The sequence below is a fragment of the Leopardus geoffroyi genome, chromosome B3 (genome assembly GCF_018350155.1).
Source record: "Leopardus geoffroyi isolate Oge1 chromosome B3, O.geoffroyi_Oge1_pat1.0, whole genome shotgun sequence".
Lineage (NCBI taxonomy): Eukaryota > Metazoa > Chordata > Mammalia > Carnivora > Felidae > Leopardus > Leopardus geoffroyi.
Genome location: NC_059337.1, coordinates 119,957,454 through 119,977,830, shown reverse-complemented (window position 1 = coordinate 119,977,830; position 20,377 = coordinate 119,957,454). Strand labels below are relative to the sequence as shown.

The following is a 20,377-nucleotide window of genomic DNA, read 5'->3' as shown; positions in this document are numbered from 1 at the left end:
CTAAATCTGGATTTTGCAAAAACTCTATCTTAACAGTGTGTTATTTAAAACTTCTCTTAAGTTTATTTATTTACGAGAGAGACAGAGACAGTGTGAGTGGGGAAGGGGCAGAGAGAGACAGAGAGATGGGGAGAGAGAGACAGAGAGACAGAGAGAGAGAGAATGAATCCCAAGCAGGGTCTGTATTCCCAGCACAGAGCCCAATGTGGGACTTGAACCCACGAAACCGTGAGATCATGACCTGAGTTGAAACTGAGAGCCAGACACTTAACTGACTGAGCCACCCAGGCACCCCTTAATCGTGTGTTATTTCAATAGTGTGTTATTGGTAAATCAGTTATCTGTGTTCTGCATTCTTGTTTTTCTACCCAGCTGTGTTAAAAAAAAAAACAAGGCAAAACAGAGTGGCTTACCGTATCAGTTATGTGTTTATAGCAAACTCTGGATTCAACTAGTAAGAAAAATTCACAAGTTTCCTTAATAGTGTGGATTATTTCTACCTCATTCTCTTTCATTCACCAGTTTCCACTGATATATGTTGTTTTTACTTAGTTACACAAGAGAAAAAAGAACTATGCTTGGGAAATAGTCACAAACTACACTCAATATGAGCCGAGAGAGCAAAAGCAGAAGAATAATAGAAATGGAAATGACATAAGCTAGACTGGGGGAAGGTTTTAAAAACAGGGTAGATGTGAGCAGGATCCAATTCAAAAACAACAACAAAAAAAGCCATCCTTATCTAAGCTGCAGGCGAAAAAGCTGGAGCGGAACATACATCTAAAAGCAATGTAATCAATGTTTCTTAAGATTTCAACAGGCCAGAATGTTGGCCCAAACCTAACCAGATGACATGTAAAAACCAAGTCTTAGAAAAAGAGAAAAACAAAACAAAACGAAAACTGCACAAGTTCAGGATGAGAGAGACCTGGTTTAATAACAGCTAATGTGAAAAAGACCGGGGAAGCCAAATGGGTGTTAATTAAGCTCAACATAAGCCAACGCTGTGAGAGTGAGGACCAACAAAAGCAATTTGTTTAGTTATCCATTTATGTTCTTCATAGCAAAGTTGGTAATGGGTTCTATGGCTCCCTGCATCTGAAGTGTTTGTTCTGAAGGAGACTGACCAAAGGCCCTTCGCAAGACAATGAACAACGTAGCAGGTGGAGGCTAGAACCAATGTTAGTGTGAAAAGAAAAGAAGAATCTGAGTTTATGTGACGGCAGAGAAGAGCAGGTAAGGCAGGATCGGGGAGACAAGAGCGTGGCGTTTAAATAACTGTAGGGACACACTATAGTAGGGGGACAGGGTAATTCATTATGTGTTGCACCACAAAGGCAGATCGAGTCAACAGGCAGAAGTGACAGCAACACACTCAGGTTCACTCAATATAAATAAACTTCCCCCAAACCTGTCAACACCTTATATAGTGGTACGCCTGATCACAGTGCCAGTGTTTAATCAGAGGCCATCAACCACTTGTCACAGGAAGTAAAATGAACTTAAATGTGGATCAGAAGGCCTTGGATTCTAATTCTATCTCAACCATTTACTAGCTACGTCATCTGAGGCAATTCATTTATAACCTCTCCAAATCTCAGCTTCCTGCCTATGTTTACTTCATGAGATCACGGAGAAGAATAAATCAGGTAATAAGAAGTAATAATAACAGGTGCAAGACCCAGGATGACAGCACCATATGCAGCACATATACGAGTTGCTACAGAGGAGATACTGCACTAGATAGTTGCTAAGATCCTCCTAGCACTGAAATTATTAAGGTAACTTAAGGCAAGAAAAAACTTAAAATAGGTGCTAAATTTACAACAAGATTTGGTAGGCAAGACAGAAAATATTAATGTGAGAGAAAAAAAGAGAGCAGGAAATCTGTTTCACAAGGTGTTAAGAATGTACTTTTCTGATAGCAAATTAGTCACCAGATCTAAAAGGCAATGCTTAATCCAAGAGATAAGTAAGAATACAAATTAAAAAGTTACACATTCCAAATAAATCAAGACTACAAAATGCACTTGTAATCACTGACAGTATGAATATCACTGAATCATGGCATGAAACACAGGGCTTAACTAATAGTGCTTTCACTTTGGGGACTCTCCGGACTCTGCTCCCACTGGGTGTGGACTCAGGCTCTACTTTCCCAGTTACGTGATATTGAACAAATTACTCAAACTGCTCAGTCCCAGTCTGTAAAGGGTAAATGTAGGGTATGAACCTGCCTAGTCCACAGGCTGCTGAGAAGATTCCATGAGATAACATATGTAAAGCCTCTGGCAAGGCTTCTGGTACCCAGAGGAACTCGTGTTAATTATGTGTTGCACCAAAGTGGCAGATCTAGAACAGGTAGTAGTTACAGCAACACATTTAGGTTTAATGTAAGAAATAAACTGTCTAGAAAACTGTCAACACCTTATATGGTGGAGTTGCCTCGCCTCTAAATAGCTTTGACTTTGGATGGAGTTTTGCACCATGTTGTTTTCAGAGTTACAAATTTGGGGAACAAATGATATATTTTGTTTCCAAAGGCTGAAATTAAGTTTAAATTAAAAATGATAATGTAGATACATTGACCCTGAGGTGAAAAATGAATCAACATACTAAGTGGAAAGAGCACGTTGACAAGACAACATACTCAGTACGATCGAATTTTTCTGATGTATATGTTTTTAAATTATTGTTTCTAAATGGTGAAATTAGGGGACTTACTTTTTAAAATATTTTTCTGTACTATCTAGATTTGGTATAAGGAATATGTATTTCTATCACAATTTTCAATTGGAAAAAATACGATTCAAAATGTTTTTCTATAGGAAAATTAACATTTAGGTCAACTTGGGTAGAAGAATACACTTCTATAAACTTGAAAAAATGAATTTAACACTTTCTAAAAAGCAAAGAAGAAACTCAGAAACTACTAGTTAATTTTTCTGTGTGCTTTTTCTAAATAAAAATGTGGTTCAGACAAAAGGAAAATATCTCCCAGATTAAGTGAAATATACAGGAAATAAGCTCCGTGGGGGCAGGGATTTGTCTGTTCTATTATATTCACTGCCATAAGCACAGAGCAGGAATCAATATTTGCTGAGCAAATGGATAAAAGTCCTATTTACCCTTACACTAAATTTTGTTGCTTTATTTCACTAGAATATTGGCTTATTCATTTTTATCTCCAACAGCTAGCATATTATCTAACAAAGAGAAGTTACCAATTCAGTTATTTGTCAAATTAAAAAAAAAGATAAATTTAATAAATATTACTTTTACAGCTAAAAGGTCAATAAAAAATTGGTAAGCATTACTCTGAAACATGACGTTCACCCTGAATTATAATCTTTACATATAGAATAAAAGCAGTGACATCAAAGAAATGGGGCATGTTACTATTTCTAGATTTTATTATGTCACATCGAGTAAGTGAACAACACTAACATTAATTGTAAACCAGGAATATATATAAAAGTACAGAGAGAATATAAAAATCATATAAAAAAAGCTTTTTATACCAAGGCCTACCCAGCCTAAATCAACAAAAAAGCCAAGCCAAACCAACCAATCATCCAAACAAAGGCAGACCTACCTTGGGCCTCTTGGGCCTTCCAAGTAACTGCTTCTAGGAGGATCTGGAAGCAGTCCACCTGACCTCACTGGCATGTCCTTGACTGCAGTGATTGGCTGAGATGGAGCAGCTGAAGACTCCCCAAGTCCTTGCTCAGATGAGAACGAACTATATGGCAGAGTAGACTTGCTCAGAGGGGCTTTAGAATTCACTTGCTCTGATGGGCTAATAGCTGATTGCAGTGGAGGATGGTAGGTTGAGGGTGGGGCTGAACCAAAAGACACAGGAGTGGGAAGCAGTGCTGGTCTAGGTTTCTCTGGAACCTGTGAACTCTGAGAACTGGAGGCGGGTGGAACTGGGGCCGTTGCTAACTGAGGAGGTATCCCTTGTGGAACCCCAGGGGGAGGTAATCCTGGAGGAGGTGTGGCTAAAGACAATGGTGGGAGGGGCAGGACAGGTGGAGGTGCCGCTGAGGAGAGAGATGGTGGGGGAAGAACCGGTGGGGGCCCTGCAGAAGAGAGGGAAGGTGGGGGAAGAACCGGTGGGGGCCCTGCAGAAGAGAGAGATGGAGGCATCACAGGTGGGGGCACGGAGGTTGGGAGAGAAGGTGGCATCACAGGTGGGGGCATGCCAGGCGGTGGCACTGAAGCAGGCAGGGCAGGGGGCATCACTGGTGGTGGCAATGATGGAGGCAATACCGGAGGGGGCATTGTTGGTAGAGGTGGAGGCATCTGAGAATATGGAACAAAAGGAGGTGGCATTGACATGTTCCCCATATACTGGTTCTTCATGTTCTGAAATGAATTGACTTTCTCCTGGAGATAGGTCTGAGTCGCTTTCATATGTCCCTGCCATGTTTTCCACTGCTTCTCATACTCCTGAAGCTGATCTTTATGAGGATAAGAATGGAGCTGCTCCTCCCACAGCTGAAACTCCCGCTCCCACTCTTGGTAGAGATGTTGAAACTGTTGCTGCTGCATCTCATAATGCCGCAGCTGCACGTCTACAGACATGGTCTACGAATAAAGGGGTAACAATTATTCAAGACATTCATAGAGGAGAATTCACCAAAAGTTAAAATATTAATGAATCCAGGGCATTTGAAGTCTTAGGAAATTAAAACCCTAGAGGCTTTGGGACACTAAGGATAAGCTTCTTACATCTCTTCAGTGATGATCTTTCTTCCTTTGACTCGTTTCTGTACGTTATCACCGAGATGCTGATAACCAACTAAATACCAAAGCAAACACCTATCTCAGCAATAATTACTTTTCAGGTTTTTAATATTACCGTGGATCATTTTAAGAACTTGAGAAATGATCCATTATTATAGACACACAGACACAAGTTTGTATCTTCAAGATACAAGAAAAACAAGTATCTTTTATGGTGTATTTCCTTAGGTTTTTATGGTGGTTGCTTTGATCTTTCTGATGGATTTTGGCTTGTCTGTCACTGTAGTGATTTGTAGGCAACCTGAAGCTACCTGGTAAGAATCTCTGGCTCTTAAGATCCTCAGCAACAGTGCTCTAACATCCACCTGGGCTGACATGACCAGAAGACTCCACTATACCTGCCCCACCCCAAGAGCATTTCCATAAAACCATACTTCCCAAATCCCTGGTGATGTGACAGCTAGCTAACTACCTGGGCCCTCCTTGGAAACATCTATTTGTCAGTATTTAACATCCTTCCTTCTTCATACTTAAATCTCTCTCAGGAATAACAACTCCTTTAAATGACTTGGGGCAACTTCCCACGTGTCAGCGGACGAAGCACTTGCCTGCATGTGCGGCGGCTGCTGTATAATCTGCTGGTACTGTTGCAGGATCTGCTGTAACTGAGTGTGCTTCTGCATTATCCCCTGATACTGGAAGCCGACTCGGTGTTGTTGGTGCTGCTGCCAGTGTGCTGCCGCGGCCTGCAACTGTTTCAACCGGGCATCTTCTTCCGGGTCTTCAGACTACAGTTAAGAGAAAATATATTCTTATGTAAGTAACAAATCAGCAACCAAACTAACAAGAAACCTGAATATTTTACAAAGTAGTATACTATAAAGTCCAGAACCCCTACAACCCTGGCTGACTGAGAAAAGCTATTTTATGTTTAGATAAAAGACCTGGCTCTATTTAGACTACGGGTTACAAACACTAATACAAAGGAGTTTATAAATTCCACAGTCTTCATTGGAATAATAATCCATCCCGCTGTCCCTAAGGAGGGCGATCATTTCCCCCAAAAAGCAAATTTACAGCTATGTCCTTTGCCCTCTAGGAGAAACCTTTTTCACGTTAGCCACTTTTCACCAATAGATGACAATGTACTCATTATGGCTCAATAAAGTTTCCACATGGCCTCTGGGAGAAAAGGTGCCTTTGGATCAAAGTGAGAACTTTCCATGTGTCAGTTAATATGTTAAGTGACAAGGATTATCACATTTCATGCTTCAACAGCTCTGTAAGATAGCTACCACCCATTTTGCAGATGAGGAAATTACAGCACAGAACAGTTAACTAACTTGTGCAGAGTCACCACCAGCAAGTGGCAGTGCCTCGACTACAGCCTGGGCAGTCTGACAACAGAAGCTGAAGCTCTTAACTACTGCCCTGTGCTGCCAGTATGAAAACACCCTGGTAGCCCGTTAGTCCTTAGAGACTCTCAGTTCAGAAGAGTGTCTAATTCTTTATTCACTGAAACCATGAAAAAAATGCCTTTTCTAAACTTGATCAGGCATTCATCTGATTATTCCATAACAGAATTCTACATGTACTTAAAAAAAAAACATACAGGGGCGCCTGGGTGGCGCAGTCGGTTAAGCGTCCGACTTCAGCCAGGTCACAATCTCGCGGTCCGTGAGTTTGAGCCCCGCGTCGGGCTCTGGGCTGATGGCTCAGAGCCTGGAGCCTGTTTCCGATTCTGTGTCTCCCTCTCTCTCTGCCCCTCCCCCGTTCATGCTCTGTCTCTCTCTGTCCCAAAAATAAATAAACGTTGAAAAAAAACAAAAAAAAAAACATACATAAAAACATATATCCGTTTTGACAAAGGTATATATAAATGAATCAGGAAAAAAAGCTGAATAATTTAGTAAACACCAAGTAATTAATTTTATGGTTACCTGGGGTTCCTCAGGTGGGAGAGGAGGTGGCACCTCCTCATTAGGAGGTGGTAACGGGGGCTCCTCAGATGAAGGGGGTTCTGGTACTTGACTGGTGGCAGGTACTGTAACTTCTTCTTTTACTGGCTCGGGGGCATCCTTTGCTAGGACAGGACCTTTTTTGTGTCCTGGCAAATGTACTTTTGTCCTCTGCTGCAAACTAAGCAGGTGCTGTCGATACCAATACTGTTGCTGTTCCTACAACAGAAGCCATTTTAAGAATTGTAATTAACAATCCTACATATCTGAAACTCGGTGTTGACAGAGACCTGCATTGGTATCTGTGTTCACAGGTCTATATGTAAGAAAAGGCAAAGCTGGACTGAGAAAGGCACATAAGTACACAAGATCTTTCCATTCCTCCTCTAAATTTACACATTTAAGTTAAGCAAATATATTAATTCAACATACTTCTCTACTCTCTCAACACATACGCTTTTGGAAGTGAGAGCAGTCTTTTTGATAAATGCTTTCAATATTCACAGCTGCTTGTTTTTAATCTGCCATTACTTGGTGTGGATTTATCAAGGAGTCTTGTAGTTAATGAATATAACCAAGTAGTTCTGTCTCTTCTCTGCCTTCTCTCTCTCCAGTGCTCTTCTCTCTTTTAAACACCTGTTATATCCCAGTTATATACACATAAATGAGAATATACTGTGTTTTAGAATGCTATTTATTTTAAAAGTCTCAGCTTTGTCTTCCAAATTATACTTCCAATAATTCAATTTTCTGGAAGCTTGTTTTATGCTTCCACTTTAAAAAAGTTACAACAAAAACAAGTTTAATGCAGAAATAATTAGAAAATACACCTGATCCTCATTATTCATGGCTTCCATATTTGCAAATTTGCCCACTTGCTAAAATTTATTTCTAACTCCAAAATCAATACTCAGGAATCTTTGGCTGTCATTTGTGGACATGCGTGGCAGAGCAGTGAAAAATCTGAGTTGCCTGCCTTGCACATTTCCTGCTGTGACAGAACAAGGCCATGCTCTGCCTTTTTGTTTGGCTCTCATACTGTAAATAAGTGTCCTTTTCATGGTCTACTGAGGACCACATTTTTCAGATTTCTGTGCTTTTTGTTGGTGATTTTGCTGTTTAAAATGGCCCCAAGTATAGTGTGGTGTGCTGTCTAGTGTTCCTAAGTGCAAGAAAGCTGTGACTGATGTGTTTAATACAGAAAATCTGTTGTAGATACTAACTTCATTCACACCCATGTGTTATAGTGCTATTGGCTGTGAGTTCAATGTTAATCAACAATATACATTAAATAAGGTGTCATTAAACAGGAACACATATAAAACAAGGTTATGTATTAACTGGTTGGTGAACATGAGACCAAAAGCTCATAGGAACCTAACCCTGTATTTCCCCTGGGAGCAGTGGTTTAGTATTCATTAATTCAATGTTCTTGGTCACTTTTTTGCCAGTGTTCCTGGCAACACAAATAAGGAGAATCAACTGTACAAATAAGCAGTAACTGATGAATTAAAATCAATAAAAAATCTCACCACGCAGACATAACTACAGGATCTTCATTTTCCCAGTATTCATTATATAACTCCCTATGGTTACAAGGTTGCATAAGGAAAAAAGTTGTCGTAACACTAAAATATTCACTAATGTAATACCCTTTATACTTCCATAATTAACAACAGCATGCATTTCTACTATAATTATAAAGGTGCAGGATTTTACGAAAGTGATGTTGGAGAACTTTGGAACTCATTACTGACAGTTGAGGATCTAGCCTAAGTCCTGTCAATTACAACCAAAACATTTTTTAGAATAAGAACTGCAAAAGAGAAGGACATGAATATTAAAGGTTGAAAACAGCTCCTGGGAAAATTGATAAACCCCTACATTTTTTTCAACATATCCAAAACCAAAATACAAGATGATATATAATACTGCCATACGACTTTGTCACAAAAATTATAGTACAGAAACCAAATCAACACCAGTCTTTGTTCATTCTAAGACTCAGCTATTCCTAGGGTGCCTGGGTGGCTCAGTCATTTGGGTGTCTGACTCTTGATTTCAGTTCGTGAGACTGAGCCCTGCATCAGGCTCCGCACTGAGAGTGGAGCCTGCTTGAGATTCTCTCTCTCCCTTTCTCTGCCCCTCCCCTGCTCACACTTTCTCTCTCCCTCTCTCTCAAAATAAATAAACAATAAAAAAAAAAAAAGACTCACCTATTTCTTATGATTTTGGGCTTTGTTTTTTAAGATTGTGTTCCAAGTCAAATTTTTTACTTTTTACAATAAACTTTTGGTTCCTGTGTTAAATGGATTCATTTTCCTTAGATTCAGGGGAATTCATCATCTTTGGATAACCAGGATTTCCTACATTGTTAATATTTTATTGTACATCCTCTTTAATTTCCCACATGCAAACAAGATGCATAAAATATATACATAATATATACTCTTTTCTCACTAAACATAATGTTTTGTTATCTGTTTTTTCACTCACAGAATAGAATTTTCTTGGGAGAGAGTTGTCTCATGTTTTTCTTATATCCTATCTGGTGCTTACACATACTGCTGGAGCACAGGAGAACGTCAATAAATGGTTATTGATCAAATGAAGACTTCCCTTCTAGGCCACTCCTTTCTATGACCTGAACCTTGCTTCAAACCATCGGGAAGAATAAATTCCATCTCACTAACTACATCTTGCAGTCTGGGTCATGATTGGGCCTTTCTGTTTTTAATTACCATGCACATAATCATCAGCTCCAGGGATATAATTACTCATCCTATTAAACATAAAAACAAAACAAAAAAACAGGACACTGACCATGCAGGTGACAATAATGTACCATTAAAACATTTTCAACTTTCTTCCACTATTTGATGAAAACAGCAACAGTCTTATCTTTCAGCTTAAAAATATTAATAAACAGTCTCTTTCAAGCAGAAGTTAAAAGTTTCCTTTAGTTTTTAGTTGCTTTGAAAGCATCGCTAAAAGATACAAAGACGCAAACCACCTTACATCAACTAGAAGCCAATAGCTACAGACTGTACAAGACCTAGATTCTAAATCAATTTATACCCATCTTATTATCAATGTTTCCTAGACCTAGTCTAGGGTGAAGAACCTTGCTGGAGGGGCACCTTGGTGGTTCAGTCACTTAAGCATCTGACTCTTGATTTTGGCTCTGGTTATGATCTCAGTTTGCAAGATCAAGCCCCACTCTGGGCTCTGTGCTGTCAGTATGGAGCCTGCTTGGGATTCTCTCTCTCTCTCTCTCTCTCTCTCTCTCTCTCTCTCTCTCTCTCTCTCACTGCCCCTACCCCACTCACGGTCTCTCTCAATATAAATAAACCTTAAAAAAAAAAAAAAAAAAAAAGAACCTTGTTGGACCTTGAGTAGTTGTTGATGTACTGATAGCATGCATTGTAGGTCAATTTCAATTTCTACTTCATATGAACACAATAACCAGAAGCCAGATCTAATTCAATCTTAGGACTAGGCTTTGGCACATTTTTAAAGCTCTACAAATGAGCATCATTCAGACATGTCCTCAGTGACTCCAAAAGAAGGGTGTTTTTAGCTCTATTGTAGAAAGGAATAAAACCTGTCTGGACTTCCTAATGAAGCCAAAGCCAAACTAGTGCTCAGTTCTTCTGGTTGTTCCATCGTATCAGACAACTCCATCTCACATGGGATGTTACTTCATAGGTAGAGGAAAATCATTGCACATGTCACATTCAAGAAGAGACTGAACGAAGACAATTAAAAAGGATGTAAGAACTATTTGTCACAAATATCATTACCAAAAAAGATGCTAATTTATTCAACACTTACTGACCACTTGCTGGTACAGTAATGAACTATGTGCTAAATGATTTTCCAAGCAGGGAAGTATAAAGCAAGAGAGTGTGTGAGGTGGGGAGGGGAAGGAAAGACACAGAGAGGGAGAGAGAAAGGGGGAGAGAAAAGAGAGAGAGAGAGATGTTTTAGAGATTAATTTTAGAAGGTTGCCTTTCCTATCCAGGTTATTATAAATGCCTGTAACACTAAATGTCCTATGTCTTACATCCTAAAGCAAGGGGTGGGGAGAAATCTGGTAAAATAATGAATTGGTTTTCCATCTTTTAGATTTATTTAAAGTGTTTATTTTCAGTATTCTTGAAGTGCACATTCTACTCCAGGAATCTTAGTCCCATCTAAAAAAATTAAAAATTAAAAAATAATGCTCCTTTACTTCACCTCTTCCTCCAGCTCCTGCCCTCATTCTCTCTCTCTCTCTCCTTCAGTCAAACTTCTTGAAAGAGTTGTCTATACTCACCATCCCCATTTCCTCACCTTCCATCACTCCTCAAATCAATGCAATATGGCTTCAGTCACTATGAAACTGCTCCTGCCAAGGTCAACAATAATCTACATGTCAGTAAATGCAAAAGATAACTCATGGTCTTCATCTTGCTTGACCTCTCAGTGGTAGTGACACAGCTGACCACTCCCTCCTCCTAGAAACAGTCTTCTTTGCACTTCCGTGGGACTGCACTGTCCTGACTTTCCATCTATCCACTTGGTCTTTCTTCTGTTGGTTCCCCTAGATACTGAGACTCTGCGGGGCTAGGCTCAATATCCTTTAAACTCTATCCTTACTCTACACACACTCCTCAGGAGACCTCAGGAGGAACTAACATCCCATGTGAGATGGAGTTGTCTGATACGATGGAACAATCAGAAGAACTGACCACTAGTTTGGCTTTGGCTTCATTAGGAAGTCCAGACAGGTTTTATCCCTTTCTACAATAGAGCTAAAAACACCCTTCTTTTGGAGTCACTGAGGACATGTCTGAATGATGTTATTTCTGTGCCCCAAATACCATTTTTATGCTGATGACTCACAAGTCTATCATGTCTCCAAGGTCTCGATTCTAGACTCTAGACCTGTATCTAACTTCCAATTGGACATCTCCATTTGGAATCCTGTGTCTCAAGGACCTCAAACTTAGTAGGTTTAAAACCAAACTCATGCTTTCCCCTCCTCCCCAGACCTGCTCTTCCCCCTCTTCTAGGTTTTCCTATTTTATTAGTAAATGGGACTACCATGTACCTAGAAGTCTATTCCAGAAACTCAGGAATCATCCTTGCCACCTCCCTTTCCACTACTACTCAATCTCCAACTAGATTCTAGTATACAAATAGTTCTCCAGTCTTTCCACTTGTCTCTATCTCCACTATTTACCATCCAAGTCCAAGCCACTATTATCTCTTGCCTGGATTATTCTAAGTGCTCTCTCTAAATCACCCTTGATCTTTTCAATTCCACTCCCCACATTGTAAGCACAGTGAGTTCTCAAAAATGCCAATCTGTCACATTTGACTATATAAAATCCTTCAATGTCGTCCTACTTCCCAAAAGTCCTCACAGGCCCACCCTGATCTGGTTTGTGTCTACCATTCACACCCTGAGCTTTCAGTAAGCCTTACTTTAAATGCTATCTGGATAATTCCCACTCATTCTTCAGGTTTCACTTAAATATCACTTACAAAGGGAAACTTCTTCAACTCAGTTACAGCTCTCAGCTATATCCAATCATTTACAAAAATATTTGTTCTTCACCTACTATGTGCTAGACCCTGAGCAGGGCACTGTAAACACAATGGTGAGCTTAAAACAAAAAAGCAAAAAAAAAAAACTCACCTTTTCCCACTCCTCATCAAACAGTCTAGTGATATTTTAGGCATATTTTACAATTCCACAGCACCTTGTGCTGCTCATAATTACCTATTAAATGGCTTGTTCTTCCCATTGGAACAAGTCAGTGAGGGCAGGTGCTATGTAATTTTTCTTCACCATTTCATCTCTGGTACTAAACTAAGGAAGGTACTTGGTACATAGTTGCTACTCAATAAATAGCTGAATTTTAAATAAATGACTAAAAATTCTAATCAAAGTCAACAGCTTTACCTAAATAAGTTTTGAGAATAAAAGGATAAAGTCACAATTTATGAAATAAAGGCTAGTATGCACTTTACCTAGCCAGTCCTTTAAACATACAGAAAAGTTAATGCTTCAAAAAAGATACATTCCATTAAATCATCAATGCTTTACTCTGAAAACTAGAAATTAAATGGAAGCATATCAAGCACATATCCTGTCTTTCCTATACCAACCGTATTTCTAATTAAATAGTCCTAATTTATGAAAGCTTTTCTTTACAGAATTCCATATAGAAAATGAAGAAATGACAGAAAAAAATTACGTTATAATCTTTAATGGAGAAATAATTTACTCAGGCAGAGACTATAATGGATGAAACATTAGAGGCAAAACTGATGGGAAGGTTTACAATGGAGGGACCAGACTGTTCCTCCCGATCAATCTTGGCACCACTAATAGTGGGACAACCAGGCATTGTGTGTCTCTTGATGGGATGCAAATGAAGCACACAGGACCATTCTGGTTATGAAGTACACTTGCGAAAAGAAAGATGAACTTAAACCTAAGTTTTCAGAGTTTACCAGAACTGTGAAAGAGAATGCAACAACTCAAATGATTGGAAAACTATGAGACAGCAGACAAATCCAGAATGCAGGACATTCTACGGGACCACTGAGATAGATTTCTCAAATTCAATGGCATGGGATAGAAAAAGAGAATAGAAGAGACTGGTCTAGATCAGGAGTTCTCAACTGAGGGTGATGTTAACCCCCAAGGGATATTTAGTAATGTCTGGAAACATTTCTGTTTCCCACTGGGGGCTGCTACCAACATCTAGTAGTTAGAGGCCAGAGATGCTGCTTACACATCCTACAACACACAGACTGCCCTCCACAACAAAGAATTATCCTGCTTCACAGAGTCTATATTGGATCCTGATTTGAACAAACCAATAAAACATGACTGAGTCCACTGGGGAATTTTAACATGGATGATATCAGAGAATTATTTTAAATTCCGTTAGTATGATGAGGTAATAGGGGAAATCTAAATGGGTCAGGTATTAGATGATACAAAGAAACTGTTGCTACTTTTAGTAGGTGTTATGATGTATTTACCTAAGAAAAGGTCCATTTTTTTTATGAAAGATGACTAAGAATGTAGGGATGAAACAACATGAGATCTAAGATTTGTTTTAAAATATTTCAGCAGCAATAATAATAAAAAAGTATAGATGAAGTAAACATGATAAAATCTTGATAGTTGGTGAATCTGAACGATGGGTATATAGGGGGAACCATGCCATTGTCTCTACTTTTGTGTATGTTTATAATCTTTCACCATAAAAATTTCCAACGACATATTCCAAAAGTAAAGTATGAAGCAAAGAATAATACATGTGCAGAAGGGTTCATTGTAAGAGACTGGCACTGGCATGAAGAAAACCTTTATAATCTAATAAATCAAAGTATCCTAAGTCTAGAACATGACAACTTTGTAGCACTGTCCTAGGTGCTACAGAAGATTAAAAGATGAGTGAGATAGTCCCTGTCTGCAAGGGACTTACAATCTGAAAAACAGAACCAAACCAGGTGGGTGAGCTCAGGGATGGCTTCAAAGAGACCTGACATTTGAGATGTACCTTTAAAGCAATACAACTATATAAGCAGGGAGAGAGGGTTGAGGAAGTTGGGATGAATTCTAGACAGAGGGAAGGAAGCCTAAACAAGCTTACAAGGTCCTTCTTGGTCTGACCCCCACACTTCTCAAGTCATCTTCCACTTTTTTTCCCCGGATCTCCACAAAAAACCGGAGGCAATGAATACTGAAAGCACTGAAAGAAGTTCAATACAAACAAGGGTACAAAGGCAGAAAAGCAAAACCAGGAAACCAGTGTTTATGGTATTTGTATTAAGGACTGGTCTGATTCCTCCTCCTTTCCCTCCAAAAACAATTCGTTTGTCTAGTCCACAGGAGGATATAGACGTCGTACTTTGGCTTGGACTACCTCTGACAGTGTTTGACAACAAAAGCACTGGTAATTTCAGAATGGGTTGGGAACGGGGGACAGGAATGTTGTCTCTATTATAGAGGAATCTGAGGGAAATAACCCGGTGGGATGGTACTAATTTGGTACAAGCCAACAGAATCCCTTCTTCTATTTTACTCCAGCATTACAAGAGTTTTCTCCTGATGATGTGCCAAACACAACATCTTGCTAACTTAAAACAACTTACTTATGTTCTTAATTTCTAATGCCAAACCACCACAAAATTAGAGTACCATATCCCTATTTTTTGGTAATCTTTTATATGTAAATCTCAGCTTGTAGATTAAAAGACTCCTTTTTCATTAGGGAATCTAAGGTGGATTAGTAATTGCTAAAAGTGTCTATTTCAAGAAATCATAACAAGCTATCTACTCTTATCTGTAACAAGTTATCATAACAAGTTATCTACTCTTATCTACAAGTTATCTATCTATATTTACTTTAGTTCTGTCTTTTTTCTTAAGGGAGGAACTCATTTATTACTGCTATCCTAGATATCTTTGCTCTGTAGGAAGAATCACTTAAAGAAGTTTAGAGGAACAGCTCTCTCATAAAGGAAGAGATATCACTAACTTTTTTCCACCTTGGCCACATCCCACAGCAGTTACTCTGGAGTGAATGGTAACAGTGCAATGCAGCAAACTGGCTATATCTTACAACTTTAAGTGATGTGAGAAAAGGATGTATGGGTCCATTCCTCAAATTACCAAGATACTCCCAAAAGGGTAAAAGGTGAAGAGACTTCCTATGGATTGCATATGTATCTATAAGCATAATTAGGATGCTTCTGTTAGAACATGACTTCATTCTTCATTTGCTAACACCTTGTAATTCACGTAGCTGAGAGCTATCAGTGGCCCCCTAAATAACTTTTTAAAGAAGCTAACTGGCCATAAGGTTCATATGCACTTCAGGTATCAGCCCTTTGGGAAGCTTCTTTTTTATGCTGCCTCTCAAATGGAAATTTGAGTTTAAAATACAATTTTAAAACAAAGCGCTTTGCGAGAGCAACAAAATCTAGGAGGTCAGTCAGAGGAAACCAAAGAATACATCTGAGAAGTAACTCTTAACCCACCTCACTACTCCATGGTGTTTAGGAACATCTTCAAGAACTGTTCTTTTAATAATCCACATTTAGCTACTTGAAAAGCTGGGATGTCAGACTTCTGACTCTCAAGGAATCCTTTGGAGTGTAAATTAGCTACTCATTGTGCTGGAATTAGCCTAAGCACTGGTTAAAGCACTGAGGCCTGCTCACTTAGGGCCCTCTAGGTGAAAGATGCAGTTCAGGCAGATGCTTTCTTACCTGTGGAGTCATTGTTGAGGGATCTGGCTCAGGGGCAGCTTGCTGCTGTTCAGCACTCTTGTTCTTGGCCCCACTCTCCAAAGGCTCTTGCTGGACAGTTGTCTTATTCCCAGAAGGGGCGGACGGTGGTGGTGGAGCTAATAGTTGGGATTTAGCATGGCCCTGGGAGGGGCGGGAAGGAGATGCCTGAGAAGGGGGCAAATAGGACTGGGAATGGCTCAAATAGGATTGCGAGGAGGAGGAAGAGGAAGAATAAGAGGGGGTGGGCGCCAGGTAGGATTGGGAAGGTGGGGACTGAGAAGGGGACGGCTGAGCGGGAGGCAGGTAGGGCTGAGACGAGGCCGGGGGATAGTACGAGGGTGGTGGCTGAGGTGGGGGCATGTAAGATTGAGACGGGGGCATATATGACCCCGGCGGTACAGGGGGAGATTCAGGGGGGGAATCCAGCTCCATGGGAACCAAACCAGGAGACCCGTCTCGTTGGTGGTGGAGCATCTGGTGTTTGTACTGCTGCTGCTTCTGATAGCTGAGGGCCGGCCCAGGTGGCGGGGGCATCGGTGGCGGCGGTGGCTGCCAGTCCCCGTAGCCGCCCCCCGGCATCACCGGCGGGGGCGGCAGGGGGGGCGGAGGAAGGTGATGGGGCTGGAGCACGCACTGCATTTGCTTCTGGTGCATCTGCTGCAGCTGCTGGAGCTGCGCCAGGTGCTGCTCGCGGAAGCTCATGAAGCCCGAAGAGGAGGGGGCCGCGGGAGTCGTCGAGCTCGAATACCCGGGCCCCGGCGAGGCCTCAGGAAGCGCCACCGGCGGTGGCGGCGGCGGGACCGGCGGCGGCGGATAGTGGCTGCTCCCGCCATACCGGCCCCAATTCGGGTACATATCGGAGAAGGCGGCGCAGGGCTCGTCCCGGCGCCGTTACTCGTCGCAACCGACCTCCAGGAGCTGCGGCGGCGACGGCGACAGCCGGAACTCGCGGCGCCTACAGGCCCCGGAGCGTGTAAACGGAGCGCGCCAGTGCGCCGGCGCTACCGAGCTGGGCCCGCGACCGGGAAGGCGGGGACGGCACTGGGGCGACTACGCCTGCGCAGTAGCCACCGAGAGGAGAACAAAGGCGAGATAGAGCGACCCTTTGCTTGGAGACTCTCGGTTGCCATCTTCCTTCGGGTTCGGATAATGTAGGCGCGAGTAGAACGTTCTCATAGAATCGAGGAACCATAGAGTCTCACAGCCGAAAGGGGTGGTAGAGATCGTATCGCTCCACGGGTTCATTTTTGAATGGAAAAAAAAAAGGTTCCATTCACAATAGCAACAATCTCAACAACAACAAAAATGCCATGAAACAAGTAGCAATAACTCTCATAAGAAATATGTAGAATTTATATGAAGAAAACTACAGAACCATACAGGATCATATCCGACGGGGCTAAGTTAGACTTGAAATAATGGAGAGGCTTACCATGATCCTGAATGAAAAGAGGAAAAATTGTAGAGATGTCAGTTCCCCTCAAATTCAATGAATAGATTCAGTTCAGTTCTAACAAAAATTCCAATTAGGAACGAATCTGTGAAGAATAGAAACATTCTGAAGACAGAACGTAAGACTACACCAATATATGCTGCACACTTACATGAAAGGTAACATCTGCAGTTATTGTAAAAGGTGAGAAATAGAATTCCTTAGAATAACTCAACACATAAAAATTCACGTTGGGGAATCTCAGCTAAAGCAAAGATAGCAAAAACCAGATGCAAAGATTGTCTAGAGAGGGTGACCTAGAAAATAATCCAATCTGTCAGCAAAATACTCAACTTTGGCTTGAGTGAATTACTGAAAAACTGGGCTGATACACCCTGAATTCTGGAAAGAAAAGAAGAACCTAACTCTGAGAATGCTAAGTGTGTCAGTGTGTCAGTCGTGCACCACTTAAAGATTTGACCTTTCTTCCATCTTAGCAAACCCAGATCTTCACCTCTCTTAGGAGGTGGATGTGAGTAGAAAGTGGGGCATCCAAGGATCTTTCAGAGGGGAGAGCTTTTCATTCTCTTTTTACTTTTTGAAGTATAACATATATACATTAAATTAAACATCATAAGTGTACAGGTTAGTGAATTTTCACAAACCAATCACACTGTAACTAGCACCCAGATCAAGAAACAGAACATTAGGGCCAGGTCAGATGCCTGCCCTTGTGCCCCTTCATCTCTCAAAAAGAGAAGAAGAAAAGAAAGAAAGAAAGAAACAGAACATTCTCCAACTCATAAACCCCACTTACTTGCAATTTTAATATTTGCTATTGAAATTCTCTTTTGAAAAATATAAAAATACAAGTTATTTACCATAGTAATAGCCTAAAGGAGAATATCAGATGATCATTGCATTAGATGAAGAAAAAGAATATGATAAAATTTAACATCCATTCATGATTTTTATTTTTTTTTAATTTTTTTTAAATGTTTTTATCTGTTTTTGAAGGAGAGAGAGAGAGCAGGCACGGGGGAGGAACAGAGAGAGAGGGAGACACAGAATTCAAAGCAGGCTCCAGGCTCTAAGCTGTCAGCACAGAGCCCGATGCAGTGCTTGAACCCACGAACTGTGAGATCATGACCTGAGCTGAAGTCGGACGCTCAACTGACTGAGCCACTCAGGTGCCCCGCCATTCATGATTTTTAAAAAGCTTAGCAAACCAGAAATAAAAGGGAACACCCAAATCTTATGAAGAATATTTACTTATTTTTAAAAAATTTTTAACGTTTATTTATTATAGAGAAACAGAGCATGAGAATGGGAGGGGTAGAGAGAGGGGGAGACACAGAATCCAAAACAGGCTCCAGGTTCTGAGCTGTCAGCACAGAGCCTGACGTGGGGCTCGAACGCACAAATCGCGAGATCATGACCTGAGCCGAAGTCGGATGCCCAACCGCCTGAGCCACCCAGGCAACTCTGAGTATTTACTTATTTTTAAAGTTTATTTATTTTGAGAGAGACAGAGATAGCGCGAGTGCACATGCTCACTCACACACACACACACACACACACACACACACACAGGGCAGGGGGGGAGGGGCAGAGAGAGAGGGAGAGAATCCCAAGCAGGCTCTGAGCTGTCAGCACAGAGCCCAACATGGGGCTTGATCTCACAAACCATGAGATCATGACCTGAACTGAAATCAAGTATCTGATGCTTAACCGACTGAGCCACTCATGCGCCTTGCTGAAAGCCAAGCTATCCAACCAGCCTGATGGCAGGGCCTGGGCAGTGGACGGATTGGGACTGCATGGCGGCCCACTGAAAGTGAAGCTTCTTGTACTCCTGCTTTTATGTAATTTGGCCTTAGCATTGGTCAGGGCAGCCACCCTACCAATGAAAGTACCTGGGGATTTGTCAGTTGGGGAATTGCCCACGACAGGCCCCCCGGGAAAAGAATCATTGGGGAAAGAAATAAGATTCTGCAGGGAAATTATGCGGCCCTACATCTAGCCCTTGCCACCCCCTATAAAGATTCCTCTACCTAAAGGAAGGATAGCCCCATACATTTCCCAGCCAAGGAGGGGACAAATGGGTTTAAAATCCCCACTCTGGGAACAAAGGAATGTATCTATGGATACAAGTTACTCCAATCCCTAGGCCCACGTGGCCCCCAGGAGGCATTCCAGATGATGATTGGACCTGGTGGGTTAAGGTACAGAATGGTTCATTAGTTCCTAGGTATATATTGTCTCTCTGGGAACGCATAAGGCATGGGTTCCCAGGGTCCTCTTGGCTCCCTCCCGGCACCCCAGACCAAAGCGCATACCTTTGTTCCTTGTACTGCAAATGGTTCAAAGGAACAATTAAGGAGTCATATCCCAGGGCGCCTGGGTGGCTCAGTCGGTTAAGCGTCCGACTTCGGCTCAGGTCATGATCTCGCGGTCTGTGAGTTCGAGCCCCACGTCGGGCTCTGTGCTGACAGCTCAGAGCCTGGAGCCTGCTTCGGATTCTGTGTCTCCCTCTCTCTCTGCCCTTCCCCCGTTCATGCTCTGTCTCTCTCTGTCTCAAAAATAAATAAAAACATAAAAAAAAAAAAAAGAAGTCATATCCCTGTAAACGTTCCACTTGAGGTGTTGAGAGATAGATGACCTTTCATGAAAATGGCAGGGCAAATGCTTTATAGACAAACGTAGATACATAATGAAAATAACATGAAGAAATTAATCAATAAGCAAAAGGCAGGAGGGAACGTTACAAAGAAATAACCATGAGGTTCCTTAATGGGTGATTACACAAAGGAACATTTTTAGAATTAGGTAAAACCGAGAAACATAGATGACGCACGCTACAGGGAAATTGCTAATAAATATAATGCCACATTTGCCACAATAAAGCGGCCAGTCTAACACATTGCCATTGTCT

At 41.2% G+C, this 20,377-nt stretch overlaps 1 protein-coding gene across 3 annotated transcripts in view; it reads right to left on the bottom strand.

Annotated features, from left to right (window-relative positions):
• The window catches only part of YLPM1 (YLP motif containing 1), a 76,205-nt gene extending 59,147 nt beyond the window's left edge, over window positions 1-17,058 (bottom strand). For 2 of the 3 annotated variants that reach the window (XM_045448251.1, XM_045448250.1), the window contains exons 1-4: window positions 15,990-17,036; window positions 6,690-6,926; window positions 5,358-5,537; window positions 3,596-4,590 (exon numbers count right to left, since the gene is read on the bottom strand). In XM_045448251.1, the coding sequence (XP_045304207.1) occupies window positions 3,596-4,590; window positions 5,358-5,537; window positions 6,690-6,926; window positions 15,990-16,865 (2,288 nt within the window). In that variant the 5' untranslated portion in view covers window positions 16,866-17,036. Of the gene's footprint in view, window positions 1-3,595; window positions 4,591-5,357; window positions 5,538-6,689; window positions 6,927-15,989 lie in introns of all 3 variants that reach the window. The other variant, XM_045448249.1, reaches the window with a different exon arrangement.
• Between the last annotated feature and the right edge of the window lie 3,319 nt (window positions 17,059-20,377).